Genomic DNA, 19,019 nt, shown 5'->3' on the forward strand with positions numbered 1-19,019 from the left:
ACCAAAAATAAAAGTATCGGTATCGGGCGAGTACTGGAAAAAGTGGTATCGGTGCATCCCTAGTATATACAGTATTTACATACATGGGTCCCGCTGTGGCGACTCAGTGTCTGAGCTTCTTTCTTCGTGGTTCCTCAGGTCGCAGCTCTTCACTGATATCCACATGGACATGAGGAGCCAAGCTGCTTCTGCTGAATGTGGAGAATTCATATCAAGAACAACTGCTCATGCTATGTGTGTATAGCATCTTTCTTTGGTTCATGATTAAAATGCATGTTTGCCTGTTATAGAGCAAAGGTTTTGGAGCTTCATGAAGCAGAATCGCCCATTACTTGCTTTAGGTTTTAAGTTGTTTACTCACCCTCATGTCTAGGTCATGGCTGTCAGTTGTTTGTGAACTGAGTCTGTTGTAAATTGTGAGCTGTTTAGCCCTAAATGTGGGCATTTTGGTAAAAACTATAAATAAACTTCTCATGCATCTTCCCCACTGCTGTAGCAGCTTCGAAATATATAAAACTAGTAGCTTTAACAAATTTGGCCTGTGACGTGTTTTAAAATTGTACAAGATGTCATTACACATTCACATACACATTGTTTTCATAAAAAAAATATATACTGTATGGTAAATGTTGTTTTCACTTGTTTGCACAGTTGTGTTACAGTATCAGTAACTTTGATATTTTAGATAGTACAGTGGGTACGGAAAGTATTCAGACCCCCTTAAATTTTTCACTCTTTGTTATATTGCAGCCATTTGCTAAAATCATTTAAGTTAATTTTTTTTTAGTACAGAGGCACAGCGTGTCAAACCCTGAACCTGGAGGGTCACGTCCTGCAGAGTTTAGCTCCAGCGTTAAACACACCTGATCCAGCTACCTATAAAGTTTTCATAATAAAATCAAATGTTTGTTTACTTGCAGATCAATAAATATTTAATGTTTGCATCCACTAATCTTACTTGTTGACTAGTGCCGGCTAATTGATGGCTCAAAATAATTTGTAAAAATGCCTAGGGCTGCAGCCAATGATTATATCGATCATTGATTAATATAGCAATCATTTACTCGTAAACTAAAGGGGCTTTTAATTTTATGGGGGAAAAATGTTTATTCTACATCTTCGACATCTCCAAACAAACAGCAAACTGAAGGCTATGGAAACTACAGTGAATGTAGCTATATGTATGCTGGTATGTACGATATCTCTGGTCTCATAGGAATAAAGCAGCTATGGACATGTTTTTGTAAAGTGTGCAATAATTGATGGTAAAAATTGTTTTTCATGAGAAATGTCCACTGTGTGGCACTAGAAGCACTACAAATTGACTCATTTTAATTTAATTTTTTAAATTCCAGATATTGATATGGTTAGGGCTTTACAATGGTTTGGTTTCATATTTGATAAAAATACATATGTTTAACATCAGATTAAAACCTCAATATTGGAGAAAATTAAACTGGCTTTTGGGTCCACTCAGTGGAAACGGCAAAAATCTATGCAGCCATTTTTTTTCCCTTCTCAGTGCATCTCAACATTTTTTTCTGTACTCGTTTCAGTGCGTCTAGGGGCCATCAGGAGACACTGCTTTGGTTTCTTTTCTGCATAGTCCACAGACGACTTCTAGAATGCTTCCCTTTTTTCCAGAAACTAAGAAACTAAAATCCAATGACCACTCTTGCTCACTTTAGAACAAAGAAAACGTCCAACACAAGTGAGATGAGCACTTTTATTCTCTTAGTGCAGTAAACATTTTTCTTTTTATCTTATATCTTTTGCATGGTTTTTGTATGTGTGTGTATATAATTATATAGATATATATTAACACCGCATCATGAAATGAAAAAAAATAAAAAGCACAAGACAGCTGGACATGCTTTTCAAGTAAACGCTATTGAAATGAAAACCAATAATAAATATACACACCCACACAACAATTCTCAGTACCAAAACAGTAAGGTTACCAAAAGGTTAAAGGTAACAAAAAATAAATACAACAAACAAAAGTGGCTGTTATACAATGCAATATCGTTTTTTTTTTTATTTTTATTTTTTAAAGTAGCTCCCTCTCAGATTATATATAACCTGTTATAAATAAATGTTCGCACATAATTGCAGGTAATGCACCTAGTACCACTGCAGCAGGGACACAAACTCACACTGAAATGAACAAAAGTACCAAATAGGTTTTTTTTTTTTTTGATCTCCCAATTTTTGCAAGCAGTTAAAAGAATAACTTCACCCAAAATGAAAATGGTGTCATTTACTCAACTGTTCCAAACTGGTATGACTTTATCATATGAAATACAAACTTACTTTTTTAGTAGTAATTTGTTTACCCCTAAACAAACTCGGAGCTACTTTCCAGAATGTCCGAGCTGCTTTTTTCCATACAGAGAAATTAATGGGGACAACAAAACAAGATAACCCCATATGACTTATGACATTTGACAAAACAAAAGAAATAAGCCCATATGACTTCTGCATGAATCTTGTTAATCAGTTAAAAAATCGTTGAAATCATCTGATGCCAAATCTAATACAACATACCTTTATATGCCATTTGTGCATGAAGGATTTGAGAACTACTAACAGAACATATTAACAAAACAGAGTCATATGGATCACATAATACCTGTATTCACTGTATAGAAAAGAGCTGCTAGGACGCCATTCACAATAACAAAAGAAAGTATGTCTGGAACAGCATGAGTGCGAGTAGACATTTCATTTTTGGGTCAACAATTCCTTTAATAAAACAAATGTCTGACATCAAAAGTACAAATAAATTAAAGGTTAGGTAACAAATCTTAGGTTAGGTGTTCAGTCTTTCGTTGTCCCACACTGTCCAGGATAGACGCGTCTGTTTGTGCTGCATTCCCATACTGAGAACTGCAGAGCGGCTCACTCTCTACTCTATGTGAGCTTAATTGGACTCTTCAGAAAAATAGACTTTGACCTGGTAAACATCTCAACGAATACTATTATTGCACAGTGGAAGGGACAGTGGGACTGGGGAGCTCTCTTACGCTGTATGATCTTTACAGACTGGTCTTTAAAAGTACCTGATTTCTGAAGCTCTTCGTTTCGTAAGAGGACATGTCTAAAGACACTCAACCTCCGTTCCACTAGGGGGCGATAACAGAAATGGCAAGCTGTGAGCAGGGGCATTTTAGAGTCATATGGGTCATGTACTGAGTCAGGGAGTTCCTCTGAGTATTAACAGAGCAGCAGTGACTCATCATCACTAGATTCTGTTTTCGCCGTCGCCTCCAGACAAGCGTCCGGGATCCGCGCCGTATGGACAATCCCACAGTGTTCACAGGGGCCATCCCTACCCACCAGCCGGCCTCTGAGAGAGACGGCAGCAGGGGTCAGCTGGGGCCCAAAGGCCTGCTCCAGGCCTGGTTCCAGCAGGGGCCTGGAGCTCTCATCACTGTCCAGGGAGCTTGCATCCGAGACGGGAATGAGGAGCTCCACGTCGTCCTCATCCTCGCCCCTAATGCCGATACCAGTGCAACCCGCACTTCCTTGCTCCAGTTGCCGCAGAGGGCTGTGATTCTGCCCAATGCCACTTGACCCTCCATCGCTAGAGCGCCCCAGAGAGAAACGAATCCAGCGCAGGCTGCGGGTGACCCGGCTTAGAGCGCTGCCGAAGGGGCTCCTTGCAAAAGTAGTAGTAGTAGTAGTAGTAGCACACGAAGATCCAGTTACTCCAGAACTTTCTGAGATGCTCTCAGAGATGCTGCTCTCCCGGCTGACCAGTGGAGCTGAGCTGGCAGACACCGAGACGATGGCTTCCACTGCTGTTGTAGGGGGAGTTTTCTGTGGCAGTGGGGCCATCAGGCCTCCAACAGCTCCAGGGACATCCCTGCGGGGATGCTGCTCACTCTCAGTGTCCGTATCGTCAGAGTCCAAGGGCAAGAGTCCGCGGTGAGATCCAAGTCTCTCTGGCTCACGTGCCGAGGCACTGCCATCAGGACCCTCTTCTGTGTCCGCAGAAACCAGTGCGAGAGAACCAGACTGCCGTGAACGCGTGAAATTGAACAGGCGTCTCCAGATGTTGCTGTGGCGTCCTGTGGTGGGGAGTCGGATTGAGGTGAATCCCAGCTGAGAGCGAACTGCCAGTCGTAGGTTTTCTAAAACAGATGCCTGAAAGCAAGAACGACAGGGAGCGTTACCTAAGGTCATCTATAACATGCAGGCCAGCCATCATGCTTCATACTGTCTGGGAACTTTCCAAGGTCAGTCAGACAGCACCTTGGTGCAAGTTTACCAAGCCTATTGTAGAGAAGGCTTGGCTCATAAATTTTCACTTAGCCAATACACCAACTCAAATTTAGACATTGGTGAGTTAGTGACATTTTGAAGAAAAAAAAAAAAAACACTCAATATGCAAGAGATCTCTTTAAAACCAACACAAACCCCTGAAATTTCAAATCAAAACAGCTAAACTTAGCATCTTAGACATGTCTAGACATTTCAGTTACTTCCTAAACATAGAAGGGTAAAAGTCACAAGTTTTTGCCACAAAAAAACAAAGACCGTTTACACCAAGGGGGATAACTACCAGTGTTGGGGGTAATTGCAATTCAAGTAACGCAAGTTACGTAATCAGATTACTTTTTTTCCAAGTAACTAGTAAAGTAACATATTACTTTTTAATTTACAAGAAAATATCGGAGTTACTTTTCCAGATAAGTAACGCAAGTTTTCCCATTTTTTTCACTGACAGCTCTCCTGTCCCCATGTTGAGAGAAATCAGGAGTGAGTGCAGAGGTGTTGTGTGTGCTGTGTGAACATGTTACTGTAGATCTAGACTAAATGTGAACACGCATTTACTCATCTCACCTGCACAAAAACAGATTCAGCATTCCTCAAAATTAATAAAAAGTGACATGCAAACTCAGAATATGACGCAAACCTGCAATAATTAGTTAAATAACAAAAATATCCTTTGTATTTAATCTCATTTTATTAAAGAAATGTCTTTACTGTTAACCTTCGATGATCAAATTCAACCATACTAATAAGCAAAAATGACTTTAGATAAACATAACATGTGAACTTTCTTCTCCTATGTCCTGGGGCCCGTTCTTCGTACGTCGCTTATTACATCCGAGATTAAATGTCACATCCAAGATGATATCATCGCGCTAATCAGCATATGGCTAATTCGGTTCTTCAAACACACCTGTTGTTGTTGATTAGTATGGCTGGATTGAGTTATCTGAGATAATTGCGCGTTCATGGGTTGGTTTAAAAGGGGCTATGTATCGATACTCGAAACCACGATCAGCAATGCAGCGATTGGCCGGCGGCAAGACAGCAACGTAATGACATCATTTCATTAAAAAAGACACCTGACGAAAAACTTGACAAATTTCTGGACTTTTATAAGGAAACAGCCAAGCGAACAAAACTACATAAATGTTATAATAGATAAATGAAATGTGCACTGTTTTTATTTGACTTTAATTTTTTTTCATGAGCTTTTTGGACATTTGCCAAAAATATAACTTTTTTTTTTTATTAAAAACAATCGATTAAGCCCAGCCCAGACGAGAAAAAGTAACGCAAAAGTAGGCCTGGGTGATAAAACGGTATCAAGATTTATCGACGGAACACCTTTGATAACGATAGAAACATTTTTCGATATAGTGCACGATATAGGCACGTGCTATGAGTGACTCAAGACAGCACACACAAACACGAACACATGCTGAATTGAATGCTGTGCCTGCCTGTGATGAGGAGATTGTGAATAAAGAGTGAATATTAGTCGAATTTAAAATAAACATTTGCATTTGAATATTAGATGTGCGTCAGGGAGCGTCATCAGTGGCGCGCGAGATGCAGTGATAATGTTGTAAGTGATGTTGTTGCATTTTAATGTTTTGTTAGTCTCGCCCACGAGATGCGCCGCTGCTGTGTTATGCATTCAAAATATTAGAGAAATATAGAAGCTCAATGCGTAGAAGATCTTGAATGGGTTAAAACCGAAATCAAGCCATTCACACAGAACGCATATTCAGCGCATTTTTAGACTGACAAATATGACTGCTGCACTCTCGTCACACAAGAGATGTATAGAAAGCCATGCAAAGTTAAAACAGTTTAAACTTTTAGAAAAAACGTCACGAATTTGTGGAGGTTTATTCCTTTTCACTGCATCTCTTATGTTTTTAAATGCAATCTGCGTGATGGGCGATTTGGTTTGTTGTTTGTCTCAATAAATTGTGTTAATTATAAATACAGTGGTTAAATAAAAAAAAAAAAATTCTATTGCTTTTTGTTTTAAAAAAAAGGTTATAAAAATGTCAATAATTATCGATATCGCACGATATGAAACATTATATCGTTGATACATTTTTTGCTATATCGCCCAGCCCAACGCAAGAGTTTTTTTTTTTTTCATAAAAAGTAACCAAGTAGTGCAATTAGTTACTCTTTTACAGAGTAACACAACATTCTAATGCATCACTTTAAAAAATTAACTTTCCCCAACACTAACAACTAATGTTTTAAAAATCATTCTAATTCTATGAGAATAGAGGTCCACACCACAACTATAGCAGTAACGACAAAGAGGAACAATCACTTTCAAAACGACTTTTTCCAGCTGAAGGAAGGATTAAAAACATCGACAGCCAATCAGAATCCACTCAAAGAGCTCAAGCACTTAAAGCGACAGACAACAAAACTGTAGTGCGTGCTTCTAACAAACAAATCCTTATTGTGCGTTGATCTGAACGCTAATATAGTTATCTTTATAGTTATATTTTTTGTCTGAACAGGCCTTAACTATACAATTATGTAGTCTTCATACCTGGTTTCCAGAGCAGACAGGAAAATCTTCCACTGGGGGGATCAGTCCTTGAGCAATCAGCTGTCCATATGATGGAGGAGCTTCTCTTCTCAGTAACTCAGCTTCCACTCTAGAGAGCTGAGTCTCAAATGACCTGGAAGAACAACCAGTGCATTAATTGGTAGTTGACGAGAGAACAGTCACAACAATCCAGTTCTATTTTAGCTCTAGTCTGGCTAGCTACGCAACAAGTGGCTTCGCTTACCTGCGCTCAAACATCCTGAGTGAGTAGAGTTTGCATGTGCAGCCCAGAGCAATGACCAGCAGCAGGCCGCAAATCAGACTCCCGATTACAGCGGCTGTGATGACTCGTGTGGGTACGATTACCGGGCAGCTCTCCTCATCGCTTCCGTCCCCGCAGTCGTCTTGAGCGTCACACACCCAGCTTTCAAAAACACAGCGGTTGTTCTTGCAGTGGAAGTTTCCAGGTTGGCAGAAAAAGCAGTTCTTCTCATCAGAGCCGTTCGGGCAGCGGTTCTGGTAGTTGCACCGGTCAGAGCGTGGGTAGCAAGCACCGTTTCGTGAGCATGGGAACTCGTCTTCCTGGCAGTTGCTGCAGTTGAGCTCGTCCCTGCCATTGGGACAGTGCCAGTAGCCGTCACAGCGCTGTTGTTCAGTGTAGCAACCCCAGTTCCCTCCGCATGGGATTTCCCATGGCAGGCAGAAACCGTCTACTTGATACGTAACGTTAAAGCCTCGAGCTGCATTGATTTTGTCAGCATAAAAGTGTATCCGAAGCTGTCCTGAAGATGACACCACCGCTACAGGGGCTCGAGAGTCGAACGCTGTCAACACACGCAACAGACGCCTGGGGTTTTCCTCTAATCCATCGTAGACTTTAACATAATCGCCATAGCCTGTGCCGTCCAGCTTGAAGTCCATAAAGCGCAAGATAACCTTACGGTGGTCACCAGTGTCGATCAGCCAGGTGCAGTTACTACCAGGCGGATAGAAGTCAGGATAGTTGGGCGAGCTGAAAGTACCGTAGAAATTGTGCAGCCATTCCCCACAGGTTGGCACGTCACAGTCAATCTCATCACCCAAGTCCTGACAGTCAATGCTGCCGTCGCATTTGAGCGACTCCGGCAGACAGGTGTAAACACGGGTGTAGCGTGAGAGACAAGGGAACTGGTTGAAGGCGCAAGGCTGGAAGGAGAAGAACGCGGAGGGATTAGGCTGTACGCACAACTCCTCGTCTGAGTTATCGCCACATTCATCCATGGTGTTACACTTCCATGACTCTGGGATACACTTTCCATTAGCGCAGTGGAATTGGTCAGGCTTGCAGCTGGCTTCTTCGGATTTCCCTACCAATTACACACAGATATTACCCTTTAGAAAAGACTTCAGCAATGTTTGGTTACTGACTTTTTGGAATATCTATGTTTCAGAGGATGTTTATAACATGGTCAACAGGAAAAAGTAAGTCTGAGATCTATAGCTATAGTCAGCATTAAGTCAAAAGTACCCACGAAATTCTGGTCTCTAAACATGACTTGGCACCCCCCCATTCAATGCTAGTCTGTGACATCTAATCCCATTTTATCTGGCCAAGTGGAAATGATTGAGATTTAAGTTTGAGCAATGACAACAGTGATGCTTGCCTTAGAAAAAAAAAAAAACGATTCAAGAATGACGTTAATGCATTCTTGAAAAGCAGTTCGTTTTTCAGTAACCTAATACAATTTAAGAGTGAGAGAATTTACTAGTGTTGCATGTCGGTGTGAGACATCTCCGTAACTGCATCCTCTCTGATACAGCTGCATCTAAAGGGATATTTAAAGCAGGTCTACCTGTTATGTAAGAAAGCCTGAAGCCTTTTCCAGTCATGCTGTCATCAGAGTGAAACTTGATCCACACGTGATCCTGAGAGGAGATGTATGGGGCCGGAATAGACGAGCCACAGGCCCGGTACCCATCCAGGTTCTTGTAGGTTCCAATGGAGATCCAGTCCAAACCACATCTGTGCGAGCTCTGAATTTCAAAGTCCTGAAAACTAAAAGTACCACCGGTTTTAAGTACAGGAACATTGGGTATGTGCATGACAGTATTAAATACAGTATCCCTGTCATCAATGAGTTCATTCAAATTACACATGATTGCATCTTGTTGCATCACATGCCTCAAACATCAATAGATCCAGACTTGTATTATTTATTGTATTGTTATTAAGAAGTACCAATTAAGAAATGGTGCTGGGAAAAGCTCTACCACACTAAATACCTATAAAAAGAAAGGTATACTTGTGGGACTCGTGTCTCGCTGAAAACTGTACCAATCATCTTTTTAAGACTATCCTATTCGCAGAATTAGTGAGTTGCTGTGTTTACCACAAAAAACACATCCTGTGGAAAAAAAACACCCATTTGGTCTATTTCTGTGCCAGTAACCATGGACACCATTCTCGGATAAAGACGCAAACAAACACTCTGGTTGAAGCAAACAGGCAGTGCAAGAATAGAGCAGATGCGGAACATAAAAATAGAAATAAAAAAAGCTTTCAAAAAGAGTTTGAGGTGGCAGCAGCTAAAAAAAAAAAACATACCATTATTCCTTTAAACCAAGACAGAACTCAAAATACAATCCAAACCCCTTGATAATTCAAGAGATGCTGCTCTGCCTTAAACATCTCCGTTGTAATGACAAACAAATAGATCCCCAAAGTTTTGCATCTGTATCTAAAGAGGCAGATTGTTTTAGCAAAAGCAGTTGTTTGCATTGATACAGAGAAGCAGATTCCACCAGCACTGCAGGAATTCACAGTGACTATGACCAAAATTCAACTAAGAGTCTGCGGTTAAACCTGTAATTAAGGCAAACTGTGAAGGACATCTTTTATTATTGATCAGCTCTTGACTGCGTCAGTGGAATGGCAAATATTGCAGTATTGTGGCGAGGTGTTACCTGATGGTGATGATCTCTCCAGGGTTGGCCCTGATGTTCCAGCTGCAGTTGATGCGAGAAGGGTATTCAAAGGGCCAGCCAGGGCTGGTTATCACTCCACTGGACGCCCTTATCTGCCCCGCTACATCGCCACAGGCTGAGGAAGACCACAAAAATATAAAGATTAAGACCCTGCGTGCATATTTCAACACATAACGGGTGATTAAAGGTAGGGTAGGCGATTTCGGAGAGGCTAGCAATGGCAAGCTAGCTTTGAAAGCATAAGATCCCACCCTCCCTGCATAATCACTCTTCAAAGCCACACCTCCTCCACAGGGCCTGAATTTGTTTTGGAAAATGGGGGGGAATTCCCCCATTAGGTGGCTCTTATGGTGGGGGGGGGTTATTTGAGGGGGGAGTTAGGGTATATTTTTAGAAATATATTTAAACTACAATCATCCAACCTAAATGTTTCGTCACCCAGTGTATTTGTGTTTTACAATTTATAATGTTGTTGATTTATATTTATATTGTGAGGAAGATACTTAAAAAAAACTTATTCAAACTCTAAACACTAAAAAAGACAAGTAAACCGTCAGTAATAAAATAAGAATAGAAAATTACAAGCAATGGCACAAATACAATAACAAGATACAACTAAAATGAACTGTGCTTTAAGTTTGTCAGGTAGGTATAACAGTAATATTCAGGTACAGAAATACCACAGAAACTGAATAATCTACTTAACTTTAAAATAACACTGGTTAGTCTTCAATGTATAAATAAACATTAATGACAGACAGCAGCAGGTTTATTTAGGTTGCTGTCTCTTTAAGACCTCATGCGCGGCTCTAACGGCTACACATAAGTTTTGTTTATCAACTGTTTACATTCACTTAATAGCCTATAACCGACAATGTTTAGTATAAATCGAATGCTTACGTGAATACTTATCAAGACGGGCATTTTGACAATTTTGTATGTATTTGGCCATTTACACGCAATAAGGAGCAACACAACTTCATTCTGTAGTCTATGTGCGCGCGATTTGGGTGTAAGCTCCAGTGTTGCCAAGTCCGCGGTTTTCCCGTGGAATTGGGCTACTTTAAGACGGTTGCCGCGGGTTGTAGCGACTCCAATAACATGATATTTATCCCCTGGATTGCGAATTTTAGCAAAAACGTGTATTTTACCCCCCGTAACGCGATTTTTGACTGGGGACCCCCTCGAAACGCAACTGGGCTAGTTTTGAGCAGCGATTAGGCGGGTTTTCTTGTGAAAACCTGGCCACCCTGGTGAGCTCACAGAAAGGGGTCTCACAGACAGCGCGCAAGCACTGAATTGAGCACTTGAATGTTTAAAATTGTAAGACTCAAATGCACGTGCAAATGATACATTCCATCATCTGTCCCGAGCGGGAATTTCCCGCGCTACAAGTGTGGAAACTGTGGGAATCAGTAGAATTATGCGCAATCCCGCACCGAAATTCAAGCCCTGCCTCCAGAACACATGCACGCGCACAGGCAGACCAGAGGCTAACCAGCGACTAGGGATGTAACGATTCACCGCGAGCCGGTTGAAAATAGATACAAATGTGTGACTATTCAAATCGGTTGAGATGTTAAACGAATCGCGATACATTTGGGGGTGGGAGTTTATATGAATAAGAATTTATACAACAGTTCATTCTGGTTCTCAAATCTGATTGGTTGAGAACTGTGAGATATTGTACTGGTATCGCTACAGGAACGCCCTTTCACAATTTTGTATCACTCCGCTTCTTCTAGCCGGGTCTATGTTTTTTTTTTTTTATTATTCACTGAGCTAATCGTAGAGTACGTTAGTTAATATAAGAAGAAACGTCTAGCTTCGCAATCTCTCTCTCTCACTTGGATGCACGTCTTGCCGCATTGTTTCTCTCTTATAACCTCATTAATTCTCAGTAATAACCTAACTGAAGCAGCACATGCCCTTGATACGAATTCTAAAAGTGACGTATGCTTAACTGTCAACTTGAGCTTTGAATCCGTGGCGGAAGGAAGTAGTTCCGCACAAAAGAGGGTTTTATTAGGCACTCCGTTGTTTCTCGTTTAATTACACACGTTCCGTCGAACTGTTGTATAAACGCAATATCACTCTCGTACTCGAGCGATACCGGCTCTATATCAGTGGCTGTGATTAGGCCAGAGGCACGAGGTCGCAGGCCGAGAAGAGCTATCTAGAGTTATAGAGCCGGTATCGCTCTCGTACTCGAGTGATATTGCTCATGTATCTCTGAGGGGAACTGACTGTCTTTAGAAAAGTTTAGATGATATTAATGTTTTATGTAGTATAGTTTCAGAAAACTAAAGTCAGAGCATTCTGTTTTTGTTTTAAAATTTCAAATTATACAATATAATTTAGATTTCAGTAGAACTTGCCAAAAAACTGCTCATGCTGCATGTATTCAGCATCTTTGTTTGGATTGGGATTCAAATGCAGTGGTTGCCTCTAATTTTGAATGGAAAGAGCACAGGCAAAGCCTTTGTTTATATGAAGATTTTTTTTGGTCTTATTTATTTGATTAGATTTAGGGTTTGTTTTAAAATTTCAATTTAGTTTTGTTATGTGACATATTTCTGTTTCACAAAGAAATGTGCAGCATTTTGTCCAAGCAATAATAAAAGGACACCTTTTCATTAATAATTTGTCTTAAATCTAATTTTATTTAGAAAAAAATTTAATCGTGAAATCAGTATCGTGAATCGAATCCTGAGTTGAGTGAATCGTTACATCCCTACCAGCGACACGATGAGAAACGTTGGTTGAGGATTGAATGCAGTGCTGTCAGATTACCTCATATCTCATTCACCGGTAAAAAAATATTACAGCACAAAGCACAGAATATTACAATAATGCCTTCCATTTTCGCTCGGTCTGCAATAGTGTGATGCAACACGCTGATGACGGATCATGTCTGCGTGAATGGGGTGCAGAGGAAGCCCTCGGATCGAGGAATATGATTGTACATTTTACGCTCCTACGCGTTCCACAGACGATACAAATACATATAAATACATTTAGACCACTTAACTTAGTGATTGCTATCGGGATGTGAAGACACTTTCAACCAGCATCACAAAAAATGTTTTTGAACAAAACAATGCTAGAAAAACAGCTGGTCTACTAATGAAATGGGGTGGATGAAAGAGTAGCAAGTAACCTTTCATTTAACAGTTACTCAGGCAAGAGGTAACATGTGCAGACTAATCTGGGCTAAATATCATGAGCCTTTATATGTCTTACATTCCTTTGATCTCCAGAGGCACATTCAGCTCCCTACAAGCCGTGTTTAATCCACACAGAGTTTAACCTGAGTCTATTTTGCTCTGAAGATTAATCAAATCTACCACCTGGGTCTGTAAACCAAATATGAAGTCAGGACTCACCGTTTGACATGCCTGATACATATACGTTCTCGCTGTGCTGCGACGAAACCGCATTTCCTGTAAAAACAGAAAAACATATTTCCAATGAATAAGATGCATATGACACTGCTGTGCTGAAGAAAGCAATACGTGTAGATGAAAACCTAAAGGGGGCAAAGAGCTGATCCTTTAAACTTAATCTGGTGTGCAGCAGGGCTCTGAAAACCAAGGGCTGAAATTTCATCCACAGCTGGACGCAAGCAGGAACAATGTGTAGTCATTATCAAACCGATATTAAAATATCACATTTGTGTGTGACAGACTGACCCAGAATGCTTTCAAATTCAGAGAATAATTCAGAAGACACAATGCTTCACTTCAAAATCAGAATGCAAAATAAATGCTGTACCTACTTTGTAATTAAGCCGACAGCATAACCAAAGCTGATTGCTATATATTTTAAATGCATGTATACATGTAAGAGATGAAGCCATGAACACCAGGCCTGCATAACCCTCGGATAATATTTTGATCTGTTCTGACTGATCGAAGCCACATTTCATCGTTCCTCTAACCTAATTTTGTAAAGTGACTTTGGGCTTTGGAGAGGCACTATAAAAATAAAAAAATAGTTTGTTGCACTTTCTGTATTTGGATCAAAATTTCAGAAATTACTTGATAATGCTGGAAGCAGTTAGATGTAAACATGAACAAATCAATGCATGCTATTGTTTTTCAGTCAATTTGCATTTAACTGCCATTCAGTTACATTTTAGCAGTAACATTTCCAGTCAAAAGAAGAAAAAAAACATCCTTATTGTTGAGCAATCAACTGTTTTGCAGCAGATTATATGATTTTATATGGACAGTTAGAGAGAGGGAATTTTCCAAACAAAATCAAAAGTGAAAGGAAGATCGAAGAAAAAATTCCCCAAAACATTTACGATTGAAAATTCCCAATCAGGTCAAATAAATAGAGGTGGAGAGGAAATAAATGAGAAAACGAAGGGCAAAGGATTCAATTTGTTTTGTTTTCAGCCAAGATTCAATCACAGAGACAGACAGACGTGAGGAAACAATAGAAGTCTTTGTTCCCTTCATTCACCCCGATCTGATCTCAAAACACAGGCTATGTTATTACATTCACTCTAACGTTACATGTGTGTCTGAGAGTTTCGCTCCGTTTCTGTGGCAGTAATTAAATCAACCCTCATTTAACCATTAGAGAAACCCCAATGCATGTGAATGCACACTTACACTGAAATATCACTAGTCTGTAATTGCACTGAAGCGACATTATTTAGCATGTAGGAAATACTACATCATACCACAAAGGCTATTTTATTATAACCAACCATTTTAACACATGAGGAGATTCATGAGCTGATATTTAGAGTAACGTTAGCGAAATAAAGTGTCTTACCCATGAAAATGAAGAGTACGTGTGTCCATAGCAAACAGATCTCGTTTAAGCTCGAAGTATAGGCCATACTAGCTTTAAACGATTAAATGTGCTACTCTGTAGCGTCAGTATCGTTATTTATACACAATATCTGTGTTTGCGAGTATTACCAGAGACACCAGCTGTTCAACATTTCCTTTTTTTTCTACTCCTGTCTTAACAAAACACTGATGTTACAACCAAACGAACTTCTTATATACACGACAGTAAGATATACACACTAAAATAATCGATAAGATTGAATAAAAACGAAATTTCCCCTCACTAAAAACCAAAGTGAGCGAAATCACAATCAGTCTTCCCAACAAAGGAGTCGATAATGCTAACAAGCTAATGCTAATGTCAACCTACACCGCTACTCTAACCTACTAATATCAACTCATAGATTCATTGAATGAACCTCTGAGTCCAAACGCACACTTATCTAATTAGTAAAGCAGCTAAATCCTTTCCGACGTCCATCGCTGATAGATTTGGAGATAAAATGACTGAAGGCACCAGCGCTTGACTAGCCGGCTGTGCTAGCGCTTTTGTTGTTGGCTCGCGAGCTCCTGTAAAACACACACAAACAGTGTCCTTAAAGGCCTGAGACGAGATCAACACTAATCTATCGATGATCCGACGTGAAAGCGCTAATTCCGAGAGTTTAAATGTGTTAAACAAGCCTAATCCAGACAAATATAGCCACACACTGATCTACAGCATGATGGCACGAGCTGAAGTCTTGCCGAATCAAATACTGAAAATAAAACTAGACATCAGGCTTAATCGACAGCATGATCGTCTGCTGCTCTGACTGTAATCCACACGCCGAATTTCGGCCTTTCTGATCGGTTGTGTGTTGTTACAGCCGGGTATTTACCACCACAAACCACCCCTTCCCCCCTCTAACCAATAGTATATATCTCTCTCCTCATCCTTTCTCTCTCAATCACATAAATACATACAGTAAATACTTTCTTTCTTTCTTTCTTTCTTTCTTTCTTCCTTCCATGTTTTTGAAAGAAGTCTCTTAGCAAGGTTGAATTCTTTATGATACTTCACAAGCAATAAAAAAATAAATAAATTATTAAATAAATAAATAAATAACTGGAGCGTGTTGTAGATTTTTCTTCTGTAAAGCGACCTCTGTATATTACTCTTTGGTTCTTGGTGTAGGCTATTGTATTTTACTATAAATGCTTGTTATTTGTCTGTATTACTCTAAACTAATTTTGTAAAGCGACCTTGGGCGTTGGAAAGGTGCTAGAAAATTATTATTTGCTCAAATATGCAATAAAACAGTATTATTGTGAAAAATGATTACAATTTAAAACAACTGTAATAATTTATATTTGAATATATGTGACCCTGGACCACAAAACCAGTCATAAGGGTCAATTTTTCAAAATTGAGATTTATACATAATCTGAAAACTGAATACATAAGATTTCCATTGATGTATGGTTTGTTAGGAGAGGACAGTATTTGGCTGAGATACAACTATTTTAAAATCTGGAATCTGAGGGTGCAAAAAAAATCATCTTTAAAGTTGTCCAAATGAAGTTCTTAGCAATGCATATTACTAATCAAAAATTAAGTTTTGATATATTTACGGTAGGAAATAACTAATCAAAAATTAAGTTTTGATATATTTACGGTAGGAAATTTACAAAATATCTTCATGGAACATGATCTTTACTGAATATCCTAATGATTTTTGGCATAAAAGAAAAATCTATCATTTTGACCCATACAAAGTTTTTTTGGCTATTGCTACAAATATACCCCAGCGATTTAAGACTGCTTTTGTGCTCCAGGGTCACATATGTTAAAATTTTTACATTTATTTACTTTGTAACATTGTCTTTACTGTCACTTTTGATCCATTTAATGCATCACTGCTGAATAAAACTAGCAATTTATTTCTTAAAAAAAAAAAAACACTTAAGTCAAACTTGGATGAATGGTAGTGTATTACAGGGTTTACACACACACACACACACATACACACACACACACACACACAAAAGCAGCACAACTGTTTTCAATATTAATAATAATAATAATAATAATAATAATACATGTTTCTTCATCAGCAAATCATCATGTTAGAATGATTTCTGAAAGATCACGTGACGCTGAAGACTAGAGTAATGATGCTGAAATCTCAGCTTTGATCACAGCAATAAATTACATTTTACAGTATATTCTAATAGAAAACACTTATTTTAAATTGTAGTAATATTTCACAATAGTACTGTTTTTACAGTATTTTAGATTAAATAAATGCAGCCTTGGTGAGCATAAGAGACATCTTTCAAAAACAATAAAAAAAAATCTTAATTATTACAAACTTTTGACTGATAGTATTACAGATTTATTCATATTATTTATAAAAGTACTGTAGTATTATGATCACCATAGAATGTAAGGGAGTAAGTGGCACTCCTATCATTTTATCAAAGGCAAACTAGCTTTGAATTTACAAATTCAGTGGCCTTTATTTGTCTGCCCTCTTGCATCCACGAAACATGTTATGTAATCATATGATTATGATTAAACATGTTATGTATTTCTGTGGTGTTCACATTTGACCTCTCAGTAGTAACCGTCTGCATCAAATATTTTTAATAATTATCTTTTTAAATAATTTCCAAAGTTCAGAGGAGCCAGGGCAACTGTGGAACGACCCAGAAGACAAAACTGCAACTAATGTATTGTAACAGAGAGACATACACCCGCTCTGTTGAACAAAGGCTGTGACCGCGGGGTCTCGCTGTCATTATAGTCAGAGAGGTCACTGCATTCAGGAGCCCCAGTATTGTTGAGCTCAGACATCAGGGGTTGCAAAACCAACATCTGTCTCTATGCAGAAGGCCCACGTGCCCCTCAGTGAAGCTCACAGTGAGTGACAGATGTTGTGTCATCCACGCATGCCCAAACAACAGGGTTAAATCCCTTAGGAAGCAAACAGATGGTTTGAGATTTTTTGTTCTCAGTGTCCAAAAGCTTTGTATTTTTTATTATGTAATTTTTTAACCGGACAAATCAAATGTTCTCAAAATACACTGTATAATGTTTATAGTGGCCACCACTGTCATTCACTATTGTGGCTTATGTACTTTCTGTAGTATTCAGAAGAAGAAAAAAATTTGCATGCACTAGAATACAAAAGAAAAAGAAAAAAAACATCCTGTGGCTGTTTATTAGTACTTATAAAGCACATTTTAATGTCTTATTCTGCCTGATCATATTCTAGATCCCTTAATCCACTCCATACCTAAACCTAACAACTACCTTACTAACTATTAATAAGCAGCAAATTAGTAGTTTATCAGAGCAAAGGTCATAGTTAATAGTGAGAATTGATCCCCAAACTAAAGTGTGACCGAAAACAATATATTTATATAATTCAAATTCAGCATAAATCAAAGCAAAGGATTTTCTGCAGTGTTGCCACTAAATGCATCATTTGTTGTGATGGAAATGACATCAATACTGAGAAATAAATGATTTTCATACAAGAAATAATTATGCTTATTTTACTCATATTGTTGTGTTTTTACATTTATTCATTTAGCAGATGCTTTTATCCAAAGCAAATTACAAATGAGGAACGCAACAAACAATTCAATTTTAATTTAGTTCAATCTTATTTAATTTATTAATAATTTAATTCTTTGTAATTAAAATGAAGCCATAATACAAGAAGTGCTAGCAATACAAAGTTTCAAATATTGTCTAGAATTGGACAAGCTATATGAAGGAGGTATATGCATAGATAGAGAGAGAAGATCATTCCACCGGCAAGGAACAGTGAAAGGAAATGTTCTGGAAAGTGGATCTGAACAAAAGTAAAATAATAATACCTATACATACATAAAAACATTTGAAAAGTAGCAAAACTGAAATTAGACATGCAACGAATTTTTATAAGTATAAAAAAAAAGCAATTCAATCTTTACTCTAAGCTGCTGGAAGATTGTTATTTGTTAATAATAATAATAATAATTTTTTTAACTGAAATCAAAACATTTTTTCTTATTGTTATGGAAAATTGCAGGGTTTATTATAATGATTTATCTGTGCACATCATTATTTTTCTTATATGCAGATGCACAAAATGTAATAATCTAATTAATTTAATAAAAATATTTGTGTGTGTGTGCGTGTCTTTTTATTATTCAAAAACAGATGAAAAAATACAAACACTTTCAGGAAAACATTAAAAGCATTTAAAAAAAAATCTGTATACATACATATGAAGAGGATAAGTAAACTATAAAGTACATTTAAGAAATAATGATAAATAGGAAAAAAAAAACATATAAGATAAAAATAATTTTATAATTTAATAATCTCTTCTCTGATGACGTGTGCACTAGTGCGAGGGCTGGCTAAGTTTCACTATAATGGCAAG

The 19,019-nt window shown here is 38.4% G+C and overlaps 1 protein-coding gene across 1 annotated transcript; it reads right to left on the reverse strand.

Moving 5' to 3' along the window:
- Window positions 1-1,879: 1,879 nt before the first annotated feature.
- On the reverse strand, window positions 1,880-15,105 carry LOC107754924 (low-density lipoprotein receptor-related protein 12-like). The gene is made up of 7 exons (XM_016571560.1): window positions 14,579-15,105; window positions 13,177-13,233; window positions 9,770-9,905; window positions 8,659-8,861; window positions 7,071-8,172; window positions 6,827-6,959; window positions 1,880-4,149 (listed from the first exon to the last, which is right to left on the reverse strand). Exons 1-7 carry the CDS (start codon window positions 14,643-14,645, stop codon window positions 3,217-3,219), a joined length of 2,631 nt encoding a protein of 876 aa, XP_016427046.1. The 5' UTR covers window positions 14,646-15,105; the 3' UTR covers window positions 1,880-3,216.
- Between the last annotated feature and the right edge of the window lie 3,914 nt (window positions 15,106-19,019).

The sequence above is a fragment of the Sinocyclocheilus rhinocerous genome, unplaced genomic scaffold, assembly GCF_001515625.1.
Source record: "Sinocyclocheilus rhinocerous isolate Xijiao unplaced genomic scaffold, SAMN03320098_v1.1 scaffold622, whole genome shotgun sequence".
Taxonomy (NCBI): Eukaryota; Metazoa; Chordata; class Actinopteri; order Cypriniformes; family Cyprinidae; genus Sinocyclocheilus; species Sinocyclocheilus rhinocerous.